Consider the following 20,083-nt stretch of genomic DNA (forward strand, 5'->3'; position numbering starts at 1 on the left):
GGGTATCCCTTTAACACCACAAGAGATTTTTATTTTGGCTTTATTTGTGGTTAGTAAACAGGTGTGAGGATCTAGAAAAGAGAATATCCTTTCAGAAATCACTGATATAAACTGTAGTAAAGTATTGTCGATATTCCCCTGCTGAAAAAAAAAAAAAAAAAAGCTTAAACCAGCCTAGGCTGGTTGGCTGGTTTTAGCTGGTGGTCTCCCAGCCTGACCAGAAAAGTGGCCAAAACCTCTTTAAAACCAGTCTGCTGACCAGCTAAAACCAGCCTGGTGGACCGGCTAAAATCAGCTAACCAGCCTATGCTGGTTTTAGCTATTTTTTTTCCAGCAGGATCTATATGCTTAACTCTGAACACTCTTTAAAATAAAGTTTCCAGAAGTAAATTTTCTTAGCAATCTAATAGAAGAGCCATTTTGGGTTCCCCCAGGAATCTTTCTGTTAACCATTCTTAAAATAACCTTTTTTTTAAACATTCCCACTATATATAACCTTTCTTGGACTGGAAGAGCTTTGTGTTAAAGCTTGTTAATTCAACCATGTATGCTAAAGTATCGTTATTTTTAAGAACAGAATGCCTATTTGCAAAATAGTCCACCTTGTTGGCAGAGGTTATTCACACTAACTCCTCCTACCAATGTGTGATTGAGCTATACACATTACAAAAGATGATTGCCAATCAACAGCTCCTGTGGCGTTGATGGTAACATTTTTCTCCCTTTTCAAATCTCATATGATACCGGAAAAGCATTTATTTTCAATAAAATAAAGGAAATAATCAAAAATTTGAAAATAAAGTATCAAGTATGGTTAGGGTAGGTGTAGGAAGGGCTTTTTTTCCCCAATAAGCTGCCATGCATTTAATAATTTGAATTAAATTACACTCAATATGTTATTATTGCATACTGTTTTATGATAGTATAAATAAATAGCAAAAAATACTGCCATTTTCCCTTAATGTAAGTATCATCTATCGCTAAGAAAATATGCTAGTTTCATCTAATTGCTATTTACACTTAATGTAAATACCATCTATTGCTATTTGCACTTGTTTGTACTTAGTGCAAATAGCCGCTTCCTTTTAAGAATGTCTGAAATCCAGGCATTGACCTTAAGCTAACTTCATAAATGTGACCCTGGACCACAAAACCAGTCATAAGGTTAAATTTTACAAAGCTGAGATGTATACATCATATGAAAGCTCAATAAAAAAGCTTTCTATTGATGTATGGTATGTTAGAATAGGACAATATTTGGTCGAGATACTTCTATTTGAAAAACAGGAATCTGAGGGTGCAAAAAAAATCAAAATACTAAGAAAATCACCTTTAAAGTTGTCCATATTAAGTTCTTAACAATGCATATTACTAATCAAAAATTACATTTTGATATATTTATAGTAGGAATTTTACAAAAAATCTTCATGGAACATGATCTTTGCTTAATTTCCTAATGATTTTTGGCATAAAAGAAAAAACAAAAATTTTGACCCATGCAATGTATTTTTGGCTATTGCTACAAATATACCCCAGCGACTTAAGACTGGTTTTGTGGTCCAGGGTCACAAATAGTGTAGCATGTTATATGAGCATGATTTTTTGCCCCCCAAACCAGTTAAGCACAATACTCACCTCTGACAATTTATGCTTCATGAATTCAAAATCAAATCATAAAAATAATGGATGAATCAGATCGCAACAAACTAATGCTACAGCATGTACCAGTTTGTGCTACTAACACTATACTAAGATGGTCATGGTTGGGGTTGGGGTTAATGTTTGGGGTTGCGCTGAACTGGTTTGGGAAAATAAAATCTTGACAAGACTGTGACAATAAGTTCCTTTGATTTTATATTTTTGTATTATAAAGTTTACTATGACCAGACATTTGTAATGTTACCTATTTTGTATGCGATTGATTTATTTAAATGGTTTTGTTGGTGTCTTTGGTAGATTTTTCTGTGTCTATAAGTTTTACTTTATATTGCTTTTGTATTTAAAAAAAACGCTTGGGTTCAAAAACTCTGTGCATAAGTTCCTTTTAAATCAAATAAATAACAGTAAAAGTTTAATCTCAAAGTCAGATTCCATCTATCAATTCTCCAAACAGCTTGTCCTCTGTGTTGCAGCCACAGTCAAATGATACATTTTATATATTAAAAACATATTCAATCTACATATTCGTAGATTTCATGTTTTGTGAACTATTATAACTTTTTCTGAATCATTCACTGCACAAATAGCTAATAGCTATATATAATAACCTGTATCAGATCTATACAGGTGGAGTTGGGGAGGTGGAGGGGTTCAGAGGAACTCTGAAGAGGTGCTGCGAAATGCTCTATTGAATGCTAACCAGCCATTTAAATGTAAAGCAGCAAGCTCATTGACAAATCATCATGTGCCAAGTAGTTTAGCGCTGTGAATAGCATCAGTTTGCATTAACAACCCCTCAGCCTGCACTATCTAGAGTTACTGACAGAACTTGGCATTTAACTACATTAGTTAACATGAACTTAAAGCGATGTCCCGAGCCAATCTCAAGGATCAGGATCGGGGCTGATCAAGCAATTTTTTAAACTGATCAGTATCAGCTCTCCTCAGTCCCATCCTTATTTTACGTCAGCTGTCATGCCAATGTAGTGCAGTAGCTGGCAGTATTTGCCTTCCAGTAGATTTACCAACTGCCATTAAAAGGAAATAAAGACACTCAAATGTGCGTGTTCAGCTGCCATTAAAACCAAAAGTAAAAGAAATGTGCATGTGATGCGCAAGACTCAGTGAGGTCTAATATTTTAGTATGCTAGTAATGCAATTACTAATGGTAACTCATGAGACTTTAGTGTTAAATGTTTAAAAGAGTTGTGAAATAACCACCAGTTTAACACTTTATTAAGAGTGCTGGGATGTAAGCAGGTCTATGTGTAAGTTTGCACATACATTACACATACAGTATCTCAGAAATGTGAGTACACCCCTCACATTTCAGCAACCATTTAAGTATATCTTCTCAAGGGACAATACTATAGAAATGAAACTTGGATATATTTTAGAGTCAATTTGCAGCTTTTATAGCAGTATAGATTTACTGTCCCCTGAAAATTACTCAACAAACAGCAATTATTATCAAAATAGCTGGCAACAAAAGTGAGTACACCCTAAGTGAACTTGTCCAAAGTGTAAATATGTTGTGTTAGAACCATGGTTATCTGGCACTGCCTTATTCATCCTGGACATAGAATTGACCAGAGCTGCACAGATTGTTGCTGGGATCCTCTTCCACTCCTCACTGAGCTGCTGGACTTTAGACACATGATGCTTCTCCACCTTACACTTGAGGATGCCCCACAGGTGCTTAATAGGGTTCAGGTCTGGAGACATACTTGGCCACCCCATCACCTTCAGCTTCCTAAGCAAGGCATGCTGGACACCATCTGAGCCATTTTAGTCTTATCAGACCACAGGACATGGTTCCAGTAATTTATGCTCTTGGACAGGTTGTCTTCAGCAAACTGTTTGCAGGCTTTCTTGTGAGTTAGCTTCAGATGAGACTTCCTTCTGGGACGATGCCTATGCAGACCGACTTGTTGCAGTGTTTGGTGTATGGTCTGAGCACTGACAAGCTGACCATCTACCTCTGCAACCTTTAAAGCAATGCTGGCAGCACTCAAGCATCTGTTTTTTGAAGCCAGGTTCTGCACCTGACGCACAGAACGAGTGCTCGACTTTTTTGATCGACCCTTGCAAGGCCTGTTCCAAATGGAACCCATCTTGAAAAACCTCTGTATGACCCTGACCACTGTAGTGTAACTCAGTTTCAGGGTGTTACTGAACCTCTAATAGCCTTGGCCATCTTTGTGGAGAGCAACAATTCTAATTCTCAAATCCTCAGAGAGTTCTTTGCCATGAGATGCCATGTTGAACATCCAGTGGTCAGTATGAGAGAATTGTACTTAAAGTACCAAATTTTAACTTTTCTAATACAAGATACACAACATTGTATGGTCCTGTCAAGAAGACAAAAACATAAACATGATGAATAGGACATGTGGCTCCTGCAGAGTTTAGCTTCAAACTGGCCTAGCACTCTTACCTAGACATTTCTAGTAATGCTTAAGACCTTGATTGTTTAATTAGTATTGGAGCTGAAGTCACAAGCAAGTGGCCCTCCAGGAGCAGGATTTGAGAGAAAAAAAAAATCACTTATGTGTATAATGGGCACAGATTTTTTTTGTGCTTCAGACTATTCGTCTAGTCTGAGAATATCAAATATTATAGAATAGTCCTGTCACTGCAACTGCCAAACCCAAAGATGTCTCAGTCTAGGGCTGGTGCCAAAGCGACTCCAGGCCCACTACAGTTCCTGTTCCACTTACAGATATTCCTGGGGCTGGTGTGCTTGGAACCTCAAATGACTAAAGAATCCAGAGCTGGTAAACTAAGAAGTTACTGTGTGCAAAAATTTAACTGACCATACTTGTAACTTGTAATAGCTGTATTATTAACATTTTGCTGAAAAAAAGTTTTATTTTAAATTCACATGCTCCCACAAGAAACTTTCAATCTACTAAGAAACAGAATAAAGAAACAGGCAATGATAATATAAATGGAGGATAACATTAACAGAGAAATACTTTAATTCCTGCAATGGTAGTGTCATGAAAGGTTGTTTCAATTTTGTTAAGTTTCAAAATAATAACAAAAGTATATTTCAAAGCACAACCACACAATTTTTGACTACTGGCTTTAATGGTGTAAATGAAGGCAGTAATAAATACAATATTATTCCCTAGCAATAACAATTAGATCATTTAAATGCACACCTTTCCATTTGCAACAATGTCAAATTCTCTTTAACAAAATATGTAACACAGCTAAACGTATATTACAGAGCTTTTAAATTTAAACTCGAACCATGACGATTAAAAAGAGTTAGTAAAAAAACTTGTTCTGCAACTGAAAATTAAACACTGTATCAATAAATACGCAGGGTTAATACAATTTCATTTTCAAGATAAAAATATGAGGCAGTCATATATAACTCAAATGCATAAATTTCTGAATAGCTCATTCAGAGAGCTGAGGTAAAACATTAGATTGATCTGTTGTTCTTTGCGCGCACACTCCACCTCAGACGCCCACCTGCAATCTCACTTATGACTCTCAGTTTTGTGATCCAAATAAATGCCCCACACCTATTGAAACAAACAGAGCTGCAAGGCAAAAAAGAAGAGGAAAAGTTTCATTCAGAAGTTTCATTTTTGGTGAAGAACTCTTTAAATCACATTTTTTTTATTTATGTTTTACTGTGCTATTATTTGTAAATGCCTTTATTAGTTTTCATTTTAATATTAAATGTTTACCTGTCTTTAATAATGTTTGAAGGAGGTCATATTAGTTAGGCGAGTAGTTTTTGTTGTATCAAAATTAAAAATAGAACATTTTCAAAGTAATGAGCACAGAGCAAATCAGTAATGTACGACAAAATAGTGCGATTTAGGTTAAAAGGGCAGAAATGCATCATTTAAAAGAGCTGCTATGTGCTATTTTTGGAGAAACTGTTTTGGTGGAACGACTGTGTAACATAGCAGTAACACACGATACATGTCTAACTGGTATATCAGCTGTGTTGTATCAGCTTCAAAAGGGAAGTAAAATGTGAGAAGTCAGTCTACAAGGAGGTGCGCATGATGTGATTTAAAAAGTTGATTGACATTGATGCATATTTTCGCACTAGTTGCATTAGTGAAATAAGCTTGTTTTCTTACTAATATACATAATATTCATACAGTTGAGGTCAAAAGTTTACATACACCTTGCAGGATCTGCAAAATGTTCATTGTTTTACTAAAATAAGAGAGATCATACAAAATGCATGTTATTTTTTATTTAGCACTGACCTGAGTAAGATATTTTACATGAAAGACATTTACATATAATTCACAAGAGAAAATAATATAAAAAAAACCTGTTCAAAAGTTTACATACAGTGGTGTGAAAAAGTGTTGGGCCCCCTTCCCGATTTTTTTGCATGTTTGTCACACTTTAATGTTTCAGATCATCAAACTAATTAATGTTAAAACATAACTGTGGTTTATCACACTTAAGTTCAGTTTCTCTAGCCACACTCAGGCCTGATTACTGCCACACCTGTTCGCAACCAAGAAATCACTTAAATATGACCTGCCTGACAAAGTGAAGTAGACCAAAAGTTCCTCAAAAGCTACACATCATGTTGAGATCCAAAGAAATTCAGGAACAAATGAGAAAGAAAGTAATTGAGATCTATCAGTCTGGAAAAGGTTATAAAGCCATTTCTAAAACTTTGGGACTCCAGCGAACCACAGTGAGAGCCATTATCCACAAATGGCGAAAGCATGGAACAGTGGTGAACCTTCCCAGGAGTGGCCGGCCAACCAAAATTACCCCAAGAGCGCAGCGACGACTCATCCAAGAGGTCACAAAAGACCCCACAACAACATCTAAAGAACTGCAGGCCTCTCTTGCCTCAGTTAAGGTCAGTGTTCATGACTCCACCATAAGACAGAGACTGGGCAAAAATGGCCTGCATGGCAGAGTTCCAAGACGAAAACCGCTGCTGAGCAAAAAGAACATAAAGGCTCGTCTCAGTTTTGCCAGAAAACATCTTGATGATCCCCAAGACTTTTGGGAAAATATTCTGTGGACTGACGAGACAAAAGTTGAACTTTTTGGAAGGTGTGTGTCCCATTACATCTGGCGTAAAAGTAACACAGCATTTCAGAAAAAGAACATCATACCAACAGTAAAGTATGGTGGTGGTAGTGTGATGGTCTGGGGCTGTTTTGCTGCTTCTGGACCTAGAAGACTTGCTGTGATAAATGGAACCATGAATTCTGCTGTCTACCAAAAAATCCTGAAGGACAATGTCCGGCCATCTGTTTGTGACCTCAAGCCAAAGCGAACTTGGGTTCTGCAGCAGGACAATGATCCAAAACACAACAGCAAATCCACCTCTGAATGGCTGAAGAAAAACAAAATGAAGACTTTGGAGTGTCAAAGTCCTGACCTGAATCCTACTGAGATGCTGTGGCATGACCTTAAAAAGGAGGTTCATGCTCGAAAACCCTCCAATGTGGCTGATTTACAACAATTCTGCCTAGATGAGTGGCCAAAGTTCCTGCACAGTGCTGTAACAGACTCATTACAAGTTATCGCAAATGCTTGATTGCAGTTGTTGCTGCTAAGGGTGACCCAATCAGTTATTAAGTTTAGGGGCCAAACACTTTTTCACACAGGGCCATGTGGGTTTGGATTTTGTTTTCCCTTCAAAATAAAAAACTTAATTCAAAAACTGCATGTTGTGTTTACTTGTGTTATCTTTGATTAATATTTAAATTTGTTTTATGATCTGAAACATTAAAGTGTGACAAACATGCAAAAAAAAATAAAAAATCAGTAAGGGGGCCAACACTTTTTCACACCACTGTACACTTGATTCTAAATACTGTGTTGTTAACTGAATGATCCACAGCTGTATTTTTTTGTTTAGTGATAGTTGTTCATGAGTCCCTTGTTTGTCCTGAACAGTTAAATTACCTGCTGTTCTTCAGAAAAATCCTTCAGGTCCCTCAAACTTTTGTTTTTTCAGCATTTTTGTGTTTGAACCCTTTCCAACAATGACTGTATGATTTTAAGATCCATCTTTTCACACTGAGGACAACTGAGGGACTCATATGCAATTATTACAGAAAGTTCAAACGCTCACTGATGCTCCAGAAGGAAAAACTATGCATTAAGAGCCAGGGGTTTAAACTTTTGAACAGAATGAAGATGCGTACATTTTTCTTATTTGCCCAAATATAATATTTTTTTTTTATTGATTACTGCCCTTCAGAAGCTACAAAAGATACTTAAATATTTCCCAGAAGACAAAATAAGTCTAATTTACCCTGATCTTCAAATTAAAAAAGTTTTCACTCCCCAGCTCTTAATGCATTGTGTTTCCTTCTGAAGCATCAGTGAGCATTTGAGCCTTCTGTAATAGTTGCATATGAGTCCCTCAGTTGTCCTCAGTGTGAAAAGATGGATCTTAAAATCATACAGTCATTGTTGGAAAGGGTTCAAATACACAAAAAAGCTGAAAAACCAAAGAATCTGTGGAAAGTGAAGGGTTTTTCTGAAGAACAGCAGGCAGTTTAACTGTTCAGGACAAACAAGGGAATTATCAACAACTACCACTAAACAAAAAAAAAAAAAAAACAGCTGTGGATCATTCAGGTAACAACACAGAATTATGAATGAATATTATGAAATTTTTATTATTTGTGGATTACATGTAAACATCTTTTATGTGAAATATCTTATTCAGGTCAGCACTAAATAAAAAAATAACATGCATTTTGTATGATCCCTCTTACTTTGGTAAAATAATCAACATTTTGCAGAGTTTGAAAGGTGTATGTAAATTTTTGACCTCAGCTGTAGGTTTGCGTGTTTTTGTTCTCTACCTGTTGCTTCAGTGTAGAGTTTGGACTCATCAGTGCTGGTCACTTTGCAAGTGATGTATGTTTTCTTCCTCTCTATTCGATCCAGAGCACTGTGGATTAAAACCACACTACCCAGAGGCATTGGACTGTACAGGAGAATATAGTTCAACAGGTAAGATCACAGATAATCAAAGCCAGACTCAAATGGAAAACATAATGGTAACTGCATCTGAAAGACTTAAGTACTTTATGAACATAGAAACATTATCTCACCTGCGGTAGTCGATGTTGAGATTGGCGGTCATAATGGGTCCTGAGAGGAAACTGGCAAGAGTACCTGTCACTGTGTCAATAATGGTGGCTATGGCTCCACCATGTACATGCCTGCCACACAGGAAATAGTTGTAATGTTATTTCCTGGTTTCGTTTTTTACTAATTAAAATGTGAAATTCGATTTCAGTTATATTTTCAGGCAATAAACATAGAACAGAGCCTTACCCTGGTGCACCTTCTAGTAAATGTCCTGCTTGAAACACACAAACGCATCTCTTCTCCTCCTTATTGACAAACACAACATACTCAAATGCTGTGCCTGGCTCTTTAAAATTTCTCGTGAAAAGTCGAGCTTTGGCCTGGATCAGTTTGCTGAGGTATATCCCGGCTATGGGACAAAAACATTGTGACATTTGACTTTTGCACTGCATTATCACGCCATTTTACTGATAACAGTGACTAGAAGTAACTAGCAAATATATATTAATCACTTACCAGTTGCATATTTAATAGAACGGTTGTAGCTGGGCAACTTCCTCCAAGGCCCCCTTTTTTTCTCCTCACCATTTTCGGTGTCAGTGTCACACAGTGCAGTATAGTGGTCGTAAACCTTGTGCATCTCTGGACTCCATGATGAGTTGGGCTGGCTGAAGTCCCGTGACTGAGATGAGAATGGCCACAGTGTCATCTGGACAAAGAGTGATATACAAAATAGTTTTTATTAATATGCCATTCTTTCAGTTTAGATCAGTGTTATTATTTCAAACCAAAAGTATTAAAGGGAACCTCAGGTAGTAAGACATGTATGACTTAATATAACGTAAGTGATGTCTCTTACTAAAATATGTAGTAGAAAACCCATGAAAGATTTATGTTATTTAAAAAAATACACATTGTTTTAACATATTAAAGACTATGGTAAGGGCCCTATTGTTTTGATTACATAAAATGGTTGCACTTGATGAGCTGGTGCTACCTGTTGCTATTTTTTACTGCAACACAACTAATAATAAGCAACTCGGAAAATAAAATACTGATACAATGCCAAATTGTGTGGCTTTTAGTAGTAATTTCCAGTCAAAGGGCAAAAAAGTCTTCACTGCTTTTTCTAGCAATAAGAAAAGGAGAAAAGAATGGGAAAATGCCGTGGATGATTAAAACTTATTAAAGAGCTGCGTCTTTGTTCTCTTCACTTAAGCCCTGATGCCTCTGAGGCTTTTAGTAGGCCACAGCTACTAAAAGAGCTTACAAACGGCAGAGAAGATCAACGCTAGATGCCATCCTGGCAGGATGTAGTCCATTATATATATAAAATGATGTGACATAAAACTTTTATGGGTTTTCTAATGCATATTTTAGTAAGAGACATCATTTACAAAGCCATACAAGTCTTAATACCTGAGAGGATCTGCTTTTTTTAATTTAAATTAATCTCAAATTTTTTATTTTGCTCATATTTTTTCTGAAGATAGATAGATATGTATAGTGATTAAAGCCAAATATTAAATTGTACAATAGATAGATAGACAGATAGACAGACAGACAGACAGACAGACAGACAGATAGATATAGCAATGTCTTTTATACTTGAGTTAAAGGCACAAACACTGGAAAAATAATATTTATGGCACTCAGACAGGTGTTTAATGCAGTTGCCTTGACAGAAATAAACAAGATACATTTCTAGTTTCAACATAATTTGTTCTTCAGACATTCCTCTTTAAAAGAAAAAAAGTATCATATTTTTGCAAAGTGACCCACATTTGGTTTTTGACCACTGAACATTTTTACAGTTTACCAATTAACTGCTGGAGCCATTTTGAAATTACAATATCTCTGGAACTGAACCACATAGGGTCTTAGAAATGAAGATGCCAAAAGAAAGGTTTGTTAAGACCCAATATCTAAAAGGGCATTAAGATATCTTTAACACTAAAAAAGTGCCTATTTCCCATTTTTTCCCACCATTTTTTAATGTCAGCATTGGCATATGATGCTGCCATCTTTCTGAAGTCATTTTTAACACCCTGTAATTTGGCTCTTAATCTCCATTTTTTCAAAATCGCCATTTTGAACCCCATCTACAAAATAATAGATTGCTTAGTAAATATTCATCCATGGCATTTAATATTTTGGCTTTCATTACAATACTAGTCGATCTTGATTCAGAAAAACTATTAGCAAATTCAAATATTTGAACGAGGGACACACAATGACCCAATTTTTATTATTTGAAAAAGCAACTTAGATATTTCTATGTAAATTTAAAAGTGCATTACTTTACTTGTTCCTTGAAAAAAGTAATCTGATTATGTAATTCGGGTTACTTGTAATGCGTTACCTTTAAAGGAACACTCCACTTTTTTGGAAATAGGCTCATTCTCCAACTCCCCCTGTGTTAATAAGTTGATTTTTACCGTTTTGAAATCCATTCAGCCGTTCTCCTGTTCTGGCAATATATTTTTTTTTGACATAGATCATTGAATCCTATTAGACCAATAGCATCGCGTTCAAAAATGTCCAACGAGTTTCCATATTTGTTGTATTTAAAACTTGACTCTTCTGTAGTTATATCGTGTACTAAGACTGGTGGAAATGCAAAGCTGCGAGTTTCTAGGCCGATAATATTAGGAACTACACTTCCATTACGGCGTAATAGACAAGGAAGTTTGCTGCCGTAATATGGTCAAAGCAGGCGGAGTATTATCAAAAATGAGTTCCCAGCTAGTTTAGCATTTGCACATGTGCTGCGTGGTATTACTGCTCCTGCTTCGGCCTTATTACGCCAGCAAACTTCCTTGACTATTACGCCGGAATGGGAGTGTAGTTCCTAATCTTATCAGCCTAGAAAATTGAAGCTTTGCATTTCCACCGGTCTTGTAAACCATGTAAAGAGCCGGATGCTGAGCATGCAATTTTCAAAGGTTTGGTGGTGTCCATCCACTGCCATTAAAGGATAACTATTGCCAAAATGCAACCTGGGAGGTGTTTTTTTACTGTAACTGTTACTGTAACGGCTCGACACACCATGAAACTTTGCTCGAAGTATCGCCTGGGTCTCTACACATGAACTCGAGCATTGAGAACATTGTTTGTGTACACAGAGTTTACTAAAAAGAAAGGTTTTGAACAACTCGCTTACACTGTTTGGGTTTCCGCTCGCAGCCATCTTGCCAGTCAAGAAGTGTCGATCTCCGAATGCGAATGAATGGACTCCATAGGACGAAATATTAGGCTTATATGAGGCTCTTTTTACAACTAGAAGGTTAATATTGTTTTTCACTTGCGACAAAACAACGAATTAGCCATGCATTTATATGGAAATATGCTTTAGGAGCTATCCATCTTTACTCTCCTCACATTTGGAGATCGACACGTCTTGACTGGCAAGACGGCTGCGAGTGGAAAGTGAAAGTGAGTTTTCTTTTTAGTAAACTCTGTGTACACAAACAATGTTCTCAATGCTCAAGTTCATGTGTAGAGACCCAGGCGATACTTCGAGCAAAGTTTCATGGTGTGTCGAGCCTTCTTAATGTTGTAAAAATGCGCTCAAAGTTATGCCCTTAGTTAGTACTCCCATTCAGCGGATATTGACCACAAAACGAAATCAAGGTCAATCTCAAAAATGGCTGTTTTGTCGTAATTATGCTTTTAGATATAAGTTTGTCTCATTTACAGTAAAAAAAAAAAAAAAAAAAAAAACAGCCCAGGTTGCATTTTGGCAATAGTTATCCTTTAAATCACCAACAGACTGCAACGATTTAAGTTAAAAATCTTCGTTTGTGTTCTACTGAGGAAACAAAGTCACCTACAACTTGGATGCCTTGGGGTACGCAGATAACCATTTTGGGTGAACTATCCCTTTAATAAATAAATTAAAAACAGTAATAAATAAATATATAAATAATAATAAAAACAAAAGCATAAAAGTACTGAAACTATACAAATAATGAAACATACATGGAAAAAATAAAAAGATTTTAAAAATTAAACATGTTTTAAAATACATTTCAAAACCCACTTTAACTAGCATTAAGGCAGTGATATTCTCTAGCAATAACAATTAGATCATTTAATATATAAATAATACTAAATTGACACTGGAGAGGAGTACATTAGACTGATAAGATTGCTCTTATGAAGAATTTGTTGACAATACAACAATAGTTTCCCAAATTTGGTAGCAGACAAAACACTACACAAGACATGCCTATTAACATGGCTAAAAATATGAATATAAATCAAAAAGTATTTTAAAAAAGGGAGAGAAATACTTTACCGAGATAGGACTGATGGTCTCGAGTGAGGACTGCAGGTGTCTGTGGGTCTCTTTAGATAGCAGCTGGTTAGGACTGATTCCTTTCAGTGCATTGGAGATCTGCTGGCCACGGAGACTGCCAAGTCGTCTAGCTAGGTGTCCTAACATGTCTTTTTCAGAGGAATGCTGTGGCTGTCACTTCGAACCAAATGTAGAAGATGTCTTATTCTTCTGGATAGAATCCTCAATGTCTAATTTCTACGAATAAATAGGACTGTCTTGTATATGATGCAATGAACTGAATGTTTTTCCACCTCCCAAATTCCCACACACGTTGACCGTTAGCCGCTTAGTTATTTTTCATCTATAAACTAAAAAAGTTTGGAACACAAATCCTATAAGGAAAGAACGTGTTTGTCAATCATTTAACGATAGAATATTGTATAAAACGACAGGCAACTTTAAGTTGAAAATACAAGATCAGCCGGTGAACAGTGTGACTTTCAGATTCACGGATGCCATCGGTGATTGGCCAGTTCATGCACGCGGAGTGGAAACGCGTGTTATTCTAACCACGTGACGCTGATAAGTACGTCTGATTGGTGGGATGAACTGTTACAACATCCTGCGTGTCTGTTGCCACAACAACTTTACAGTTCCAGTACATTCAACTCAGTGCTGGAATTTAGGCTACTCTTTGTAGTTTTACATTTAGGAGTTGTTTACCTGCCTGTGACGCACAATGTTTGGTCGAGAGGCGCAGCGTTCAAAAAACAAATTTGTGCAGAGAGAGAGGGACAGAATAAGGGTATAGAAAAGCTGTTTATCTTTTATAACTGTAGTCTAAATGGTTAGTAACGTTATACGCATTTTATCAGAAGTGACAGACATTTCAACTGTTGCAAACTATTTATAGAATAGAGTAAATGCTGTTCTTTTTTAACTTTCTATTTATTTATTTATTTTTTGTCACAAAAACATTAATCAGTATGACGTTTTCAGCTGTTTTAATTAAAATAAATCTTTCTTGAGCACCAGAGCAGCAAATTAGAATGCAGTAACTTGGGGAAAGTTACTTTTAAAAGTAATGCATTACAATATTGCTTTACTCCATAAAAATTAACTAATTGCATTAATTCTTCTACTACATTCTTCATGTAAAGTAATGCATTGCGTTACGTTTGCGTTACTTTTTGTGGTTGGGCTGAGCTTGCTTATTTGTTTTTAAATAACAAAACCCCCAAAACCTATATTTTTGGCAACTGTAAAGGACAGAAGTGAAATGAAAAAGTCTCCGGCTGACGGAAATGCCTCTGCAATTCACTTCCCATTTCTCTCAACATGAATAAATGGAAAAACAAACTAAACTTACTTGTTTGAAAAAGTAACTACGATATTTTGCTGTAAATTTAAAACTAGTACATTACTTTTTTTTTCTTTTTTTTTAACAAAACTAATTACGTAATTCGAGTTACTTGTAATGCGTTACTTTCAACAAGATTTCTAAAGGATTATGCAACACTCAAGACTGAAGTAATGATGCTGAAAATACAGTTTTGCTATTACAATTTGCAATATTACTTTATTTGTGACCCTGGACCACAAAACCAGTCATAAAAATTGACATTTATACATCATCTGAAAGCATAAATAACAATAAATAAATAAACGTTCCACTGATGTATGGTTTGTTAGGATAGGACAATATTTGGCCATGATACAGCTGTATGAAAATCTGGAGTCTGAGGGTGCAAAAAAATCTAAATATTGAGAAAATCGCCTTTAAAGTTGTCCAAATGAAGTTCTTAGCAAGGCATATTACTAATCAAAAATTAAGTTTGGACATATTTACGGTAGAAAATCTACAAAATATCTTCATGGAACATGATCTTTACTTAATATCCTAATGATTTTTGACAGAAAAGAAAAATTAATAGATTTGAAACATACAATGTATTGTCAGCTATTGCTACAAATATACCTGTGCTACTTATGACTGGTTTTGTGGCCCAAGGTCACATTTGTTATCAAACTGAATGGTATGTAGCACATACCTACACAGATTCCCAGGTTTAAACCCCTAAAACAATTACATGTGTATATGCTTTCTTTCTTTCAGAAAGATGAAGAGATCACCAACAGAACTGCTGAGTTGGACAGGTGTGCTTAACCTGATATGCATTCTTTACGTTTAAGATTTCATCAGATTTAAAAAGAAACATTATGACTGCAGTATTTCATGTACTGTATGGATCAACTAAACTCTTACATTTAGAGCTGCAGCAGTGAATATGCCCTGCACTGATACTGTTCTTGTTCCAGAATCAAGAGTGTGATGTTAAAAGCTGAATTTGAGTGTCTTGGCCTTAATTATTATGAAAAAGCCCTGAAACGCAGAGAGAGGACCCAACAGAGAGAGATGGAGCTGTGGAACACCTCTCTGACTTTGGTCAGTACATACAGCTCCTTCGAGACCTTCCTGAGAACATCTACTGTTTATCTGAAAGTATTGACATTTTTATTGTAAGCAAATGAGTGTATAAACAAAACGACTTCTAACTTTTAGAATACAGGTTATTAAGAATGACCGTGTTTCTTTGGTTGCAATAATTGTATGTTATCAGTAGAGGGTAGTGTAAGAACACAAGCGTAAAAATAAATTGAAATGGAAAATACGGTAGTTCTGTTGGAAATTTAAAGACGTCTTCTTAAGGAAGCTGAATTTTGCCAAATGTGCACAGCCTCAGGTTCCTCATAATCATTTTCAGTGAGCAGGTTTATTTAGTCTAGCTATACAGAAAGATGTAATAGATGTGACAGAAATACAGTACCTGCAATTCTGTCACAGATACTCAAACAGATGCATAAAAAGCAAACAGCAGGTGTCAAATGAGTAATTTGGAAAGAATTATCATTGGAATCCCAGAAGGAAGTTGAAGTTAATTCTGATAGAGTAGATATATACTCTTGATTCAATAGCAAACAGAGTTATCTGAGGGCTCATCATTATTGTACTAATCTAACTCGTATGACAGCAAACTCAGAAGGATAACTGACAAAAGAGAGAACTGAAACAAATGAACCATAACTAGGGCAACTGTGCCAAATTTCAGTCTGCAGTCCATTTTTAAGGTTCATGCAAATGGTTTTATTATTGTTATTGTGTAGTTTATTTTTAAAATATTTGTTATAGGAGTTGTTTCTCAGCATTCTAAAACCAACAGTCAATTTAAATAATATCTAAAATGTTGGCATTGTTGTGAATCAGCCTTTAGCCATCCAGTTCTACCAGTGGTTCTCTGTGTTGACAAAAGCTCCATTATATGCCACACCCTTTACCACAGCTTTTTCTGTGATATTTGCTTTAAAAGAAGATTCAAATTTTGTTTTGACTTGTAAATGTTGCTGATAGCGATGGCAGCAGGAAAAGTTTGTTACATATCCTATGTGGTGTTTTTATAGGTCCGGAGAGAAGCGTTACGCAGGATGCTGGAACAAGAGAGACAGCTGCACATCAGAGAGCTTAGCATGATCGGTCTGGCCATTTATCAACAAAGAACATAAACCATAAACAATTAAAAATGTACACTAATGCTAAGCATACACATTTATTGCTTTATATATATGGGCTATTCTGTAGAACTGGGGCAAACTGCTATCCCACAATAAAAAAAAAAACACATTTAAAAAGCATTTAAACATTCAAATAAGCATTAGGGGGCAGCCATGGCCTAATGGTTAGAGAGTCGGACTTGTAACCCAAAGGTTCAAGTCTCAGGTCCGCAGGGATTGTAGGTGGGGGGAGTGAATGTACAGCACTCTCTCCTCCCTCAATACCACGACTGAGGTGAGTCCCCTGAGCAAGGCACCGCTCCCCGGGCGCCGCAGCAATGGCTGCCCACTGCTCCAGGTGTGTGTTCACGGTGTGTGTGTGTTCACTACTGTGTGTGTGCACTTGGATGGGTTAAATGCAGAGCACAAATTCCTAGTATGGGTCACCATACTTGGCCTCACGTCACCTCCTTTCCTTTCCTTCCTTTCCAAATCTTAGATCATTCTATTATCTGTTGAAACCCACAATAGTATTTAAAATATCAGTAAACTTATATATATAGAGTCAAGCCAGAAATTATTCACGCCCCTGGCAAATTCTGTCTTAAAGTTACTTTTATTCAACCAGCAACTTTTTTTTTAGAAATGAAACTGATGTCTCCCAGAAGATAATAAGATGATGTACAAGAGGCATCATTGTGGAAATATTTATTACTCAACTTTTATATACATTTGAAGGAGTAGCATGTCTAAAATTATTCATACTCTTCTCAATAGTCAATAGAAAAGCCTTTATTGGCTATTACATCAATCAAACGCTTCCTGTAATTGCTGACCAGCTTTTTGCATGTCTTTACTGGTATTTTTGCCCATTCATCTTTAGCGATGAGCTCCAGCTCTTTCAGGTTGGAGGGTCTCCTTGCCATCACCCTGATCTTTAGCTCCATCCACAGATTCTTAACTGGATTTAAGTCAGGACTCTGGCTGGGCCACTGCAAAACGGTAATGTTTTTGTCTGCTTACCATTTCTTCACCAATTTTGCTGTGTGTTTTGGGTTGTTGTCATCCTGAAATGTCCACTGGTGCCCAAGGCCAAGTTTCTCTGCAGACTGCCTGATGTTGTTGTTGAGAATTTTGATGTATTGCTCCTTTTTCATGGTGCCTTTACTGTGATTAGGTTCCTTGGTCCACCTGCTGAAAAACACCCCCAAAACATTAGATTCCCACCACCATGTTTGACAGTGGGGATGGTGTTCTTAGGGTTGAAGGCTTCTCCTTTTTTATGCCAAATGAAGGCTACATCCTTGTGACCAAACAATTACATTTTTGTTTTATCTGACCATAAAACAGAAGACCAGAAGTCTTCTTCTTTGTCCAGATGAGCATTATGCAAAGGCCAAGCGGGTGGTGTCCTCCTTAGTCTGAATCCATGGAACCCAGCGGTGTACAGTGTCCGTTGGACTGTCTGCCTTGAGATGTTGCCACCAGCAGAGCCCAGATTCATCAGGATGGCCTTGTTGGTGATTCTTTTTTACCTCTCTCACTATCCTCCTGGCCAGCACGGGTGTTACTTTAGGCTTCCGACCACATTCTCTGAGATTTTTCACAGTGCGGAACATCTCGTATTTTCTTAATAATACTTTGCACTGTAGCCACTGGAACTTCAAAACATTTAGATATGGTCTTATAGCCCTTTCCTGACTTGTGAGCATCCACAATGCGCAGCCGCAGGTCCTCAGCGAGCTCCTTTGTCTTAGCCATGACTGTCCACAAACCAACAGCAGAGAGCTTCTGTTTTTCACCTGTTGAGTTGATTAAAACAGCTGTTCCCAATGAATCAGGGTAATTGTGATGCTTTAGAACAGCTTGGACAATTTGGAAAGGTGTAGAACTTTGGATTTTCCCATAGACTGTGACAGTTTGCAAAGGGTATGAATAAATTTGGACATGCCACTTAAAAAATAAAAGCTGAGAAATATTTTTTTCCACAATGATACCTACATCGTCTTATTATCTTTTGGGAGAAGCCTGTGAGAAGCCGATCAAAAAAACTTGCTGGTTGAATAAAAGTAACTTTAAGTCAGATTTTGCCAGGGGTATGAATAATTTCGGCTTGATTGTATATATATATATATATATATATATATATATATATATATATGTATATGTATATATATGTTTTAAAAAGTATAATTTTGATCATTTAAAAAAAAGTAAAGTAAAAAAGCATATATATATATATATTCTTTGTAAATTATGAAACTTAATGTAAAAAAATGTCCTGCATTTTTGTCACTACAGAAACAGTGTATATTTTAGTCCATTGGTTGAGACTGATTTTAACTACCCCTACATTTATGATCAAGAAATATTTATGTGTCTCCCTTCCTCATAGCTACAAGGTGTGAGTAGATAGGCCCCATTATTTTGAGGTAAATGTGTTCAAAAATATGAAAAATCTGTGTGTAACTCACTACCGAACACTGCAATTGAACACATTTTTTGGGGGAGTTATTCCATAACATTTAGCTTGTATATGTACAACTGTTCAGAACTGTGCTAGCTCCTTTATTTGGGGGAAATAACCAAAATTTTAGAACAGTTATGCTTTTTTTTTTTTTTTTTTTTGTATGTTTTAGTATGCAGGTTAATTCTTTAATGTGAAACAAAAACATTACTGTCACTACCAAAACATAGGATGTTTTGTCAAAAAACAAAGTATACTGAACTATAAACTAAGATGTAATGATAGTTTTTGGTTCAATGTATATTCAAACTAATGAATTCTTAACTTTGAAATCAGTATGATTTCCAAAAAAAAAATGGATTAAAAATACAAGTCTCATAAATTACACTTAAAATATGGTAAAAATGTAATTGTTATTGATTTACCTCTCATAGAATTTTAATAAAATAGCAACAATATATATTTACAATGTAGATGTAAGCAAAATCTTAATAGGTCAATATAACCCCCCTAATTAAATTATTATTACTGTTTTGATAGTGACAAATTTGGAGAAAAGGACAAATATTCCAAAACTTTCTGAAAAAACATGAGAATTAACTGCACAATTACTAGAAATGTGTACCTTGGATATTATACAATTTGCATTGAAAGGGTCAAAGACGAAAACAGGTTTAAGCACAAAAACAATAAGTGTAATACTGCTTTAAATAGTTTTGTTTTGTTTTTGTTTTCTGAGCCAAAAATAAATATTATAAGTTTTTCCCTAATTTACAGAAGACACCCACTAAAATGTCATTCAGTGTAACAGTCTTGTCAGGCATATTTATAACAAAAATATATTTATGACATATTAAAAGACAAATTACTTTCACCCCAAATACTAATTAGTTGTAATTCTACATTTTTAAAATTTGCCACTATACTAGGTTTCGTCCATTTGTCAGTAAGAATTTTTTACTCATTTAAAACTAAATTTAATATGCTCCCTTATTATTTTATGTTTAATATGTACAAGTCAGAATAAGCATGTTGTTTAAATTTTAACATAAATATTGTTA

The 20,083-nt window shown here is 35.8% G+C and overlaps 1 protein-coding gene across 1 annotated transcript; it reads right to left on the minus strand.

The window, feature by feature from the left end:
• Positions 1 to 4,749: 4,749 nt before the first annotated feature.
• them4 (thioesterase superfamily member 4) lies at positions 4,750 to 13,510 on the minus strand. The gene is made up of 6 exons (XM_073847942.1): positions 13,025 to 13,510; positions 9,241 to 9,433; positions 8,971 to 9,133; positions 8,745 to 8,855; positions 8,493 to 8,617; positions 4,750 to 5,216 (listed from the first exon to the last, which is right to left on the minus strand). The coding sequence occupies exons 1-6, from the start codon at positions 13,169 to 13,171 to the stop codon at positions 5,167 to 5,169; spliced, it is 789 nt and encodes a 262-aa protein (XP_073704043.1). The 5' UTR covers positions 13,172 to 13,510; the 3' UTR covers positions 4,750 to 5,166.
• Positions 13,511 to 20,083: the final 6,573 nt, after the last annotated feature.

Source organism: Garra rufa, chromosome 9 (genome assembly GCF_049309525.1).
Source record: "Garra rufa chromosome 9, GarRuf1.0, whole genome shotgun sequence".
Lineage (NCBI taxonomy): Eukaryota > Metazoa > Chordata > Actinopteri > Cypriniformes > Cyprinidae > Garra > Garra rufa.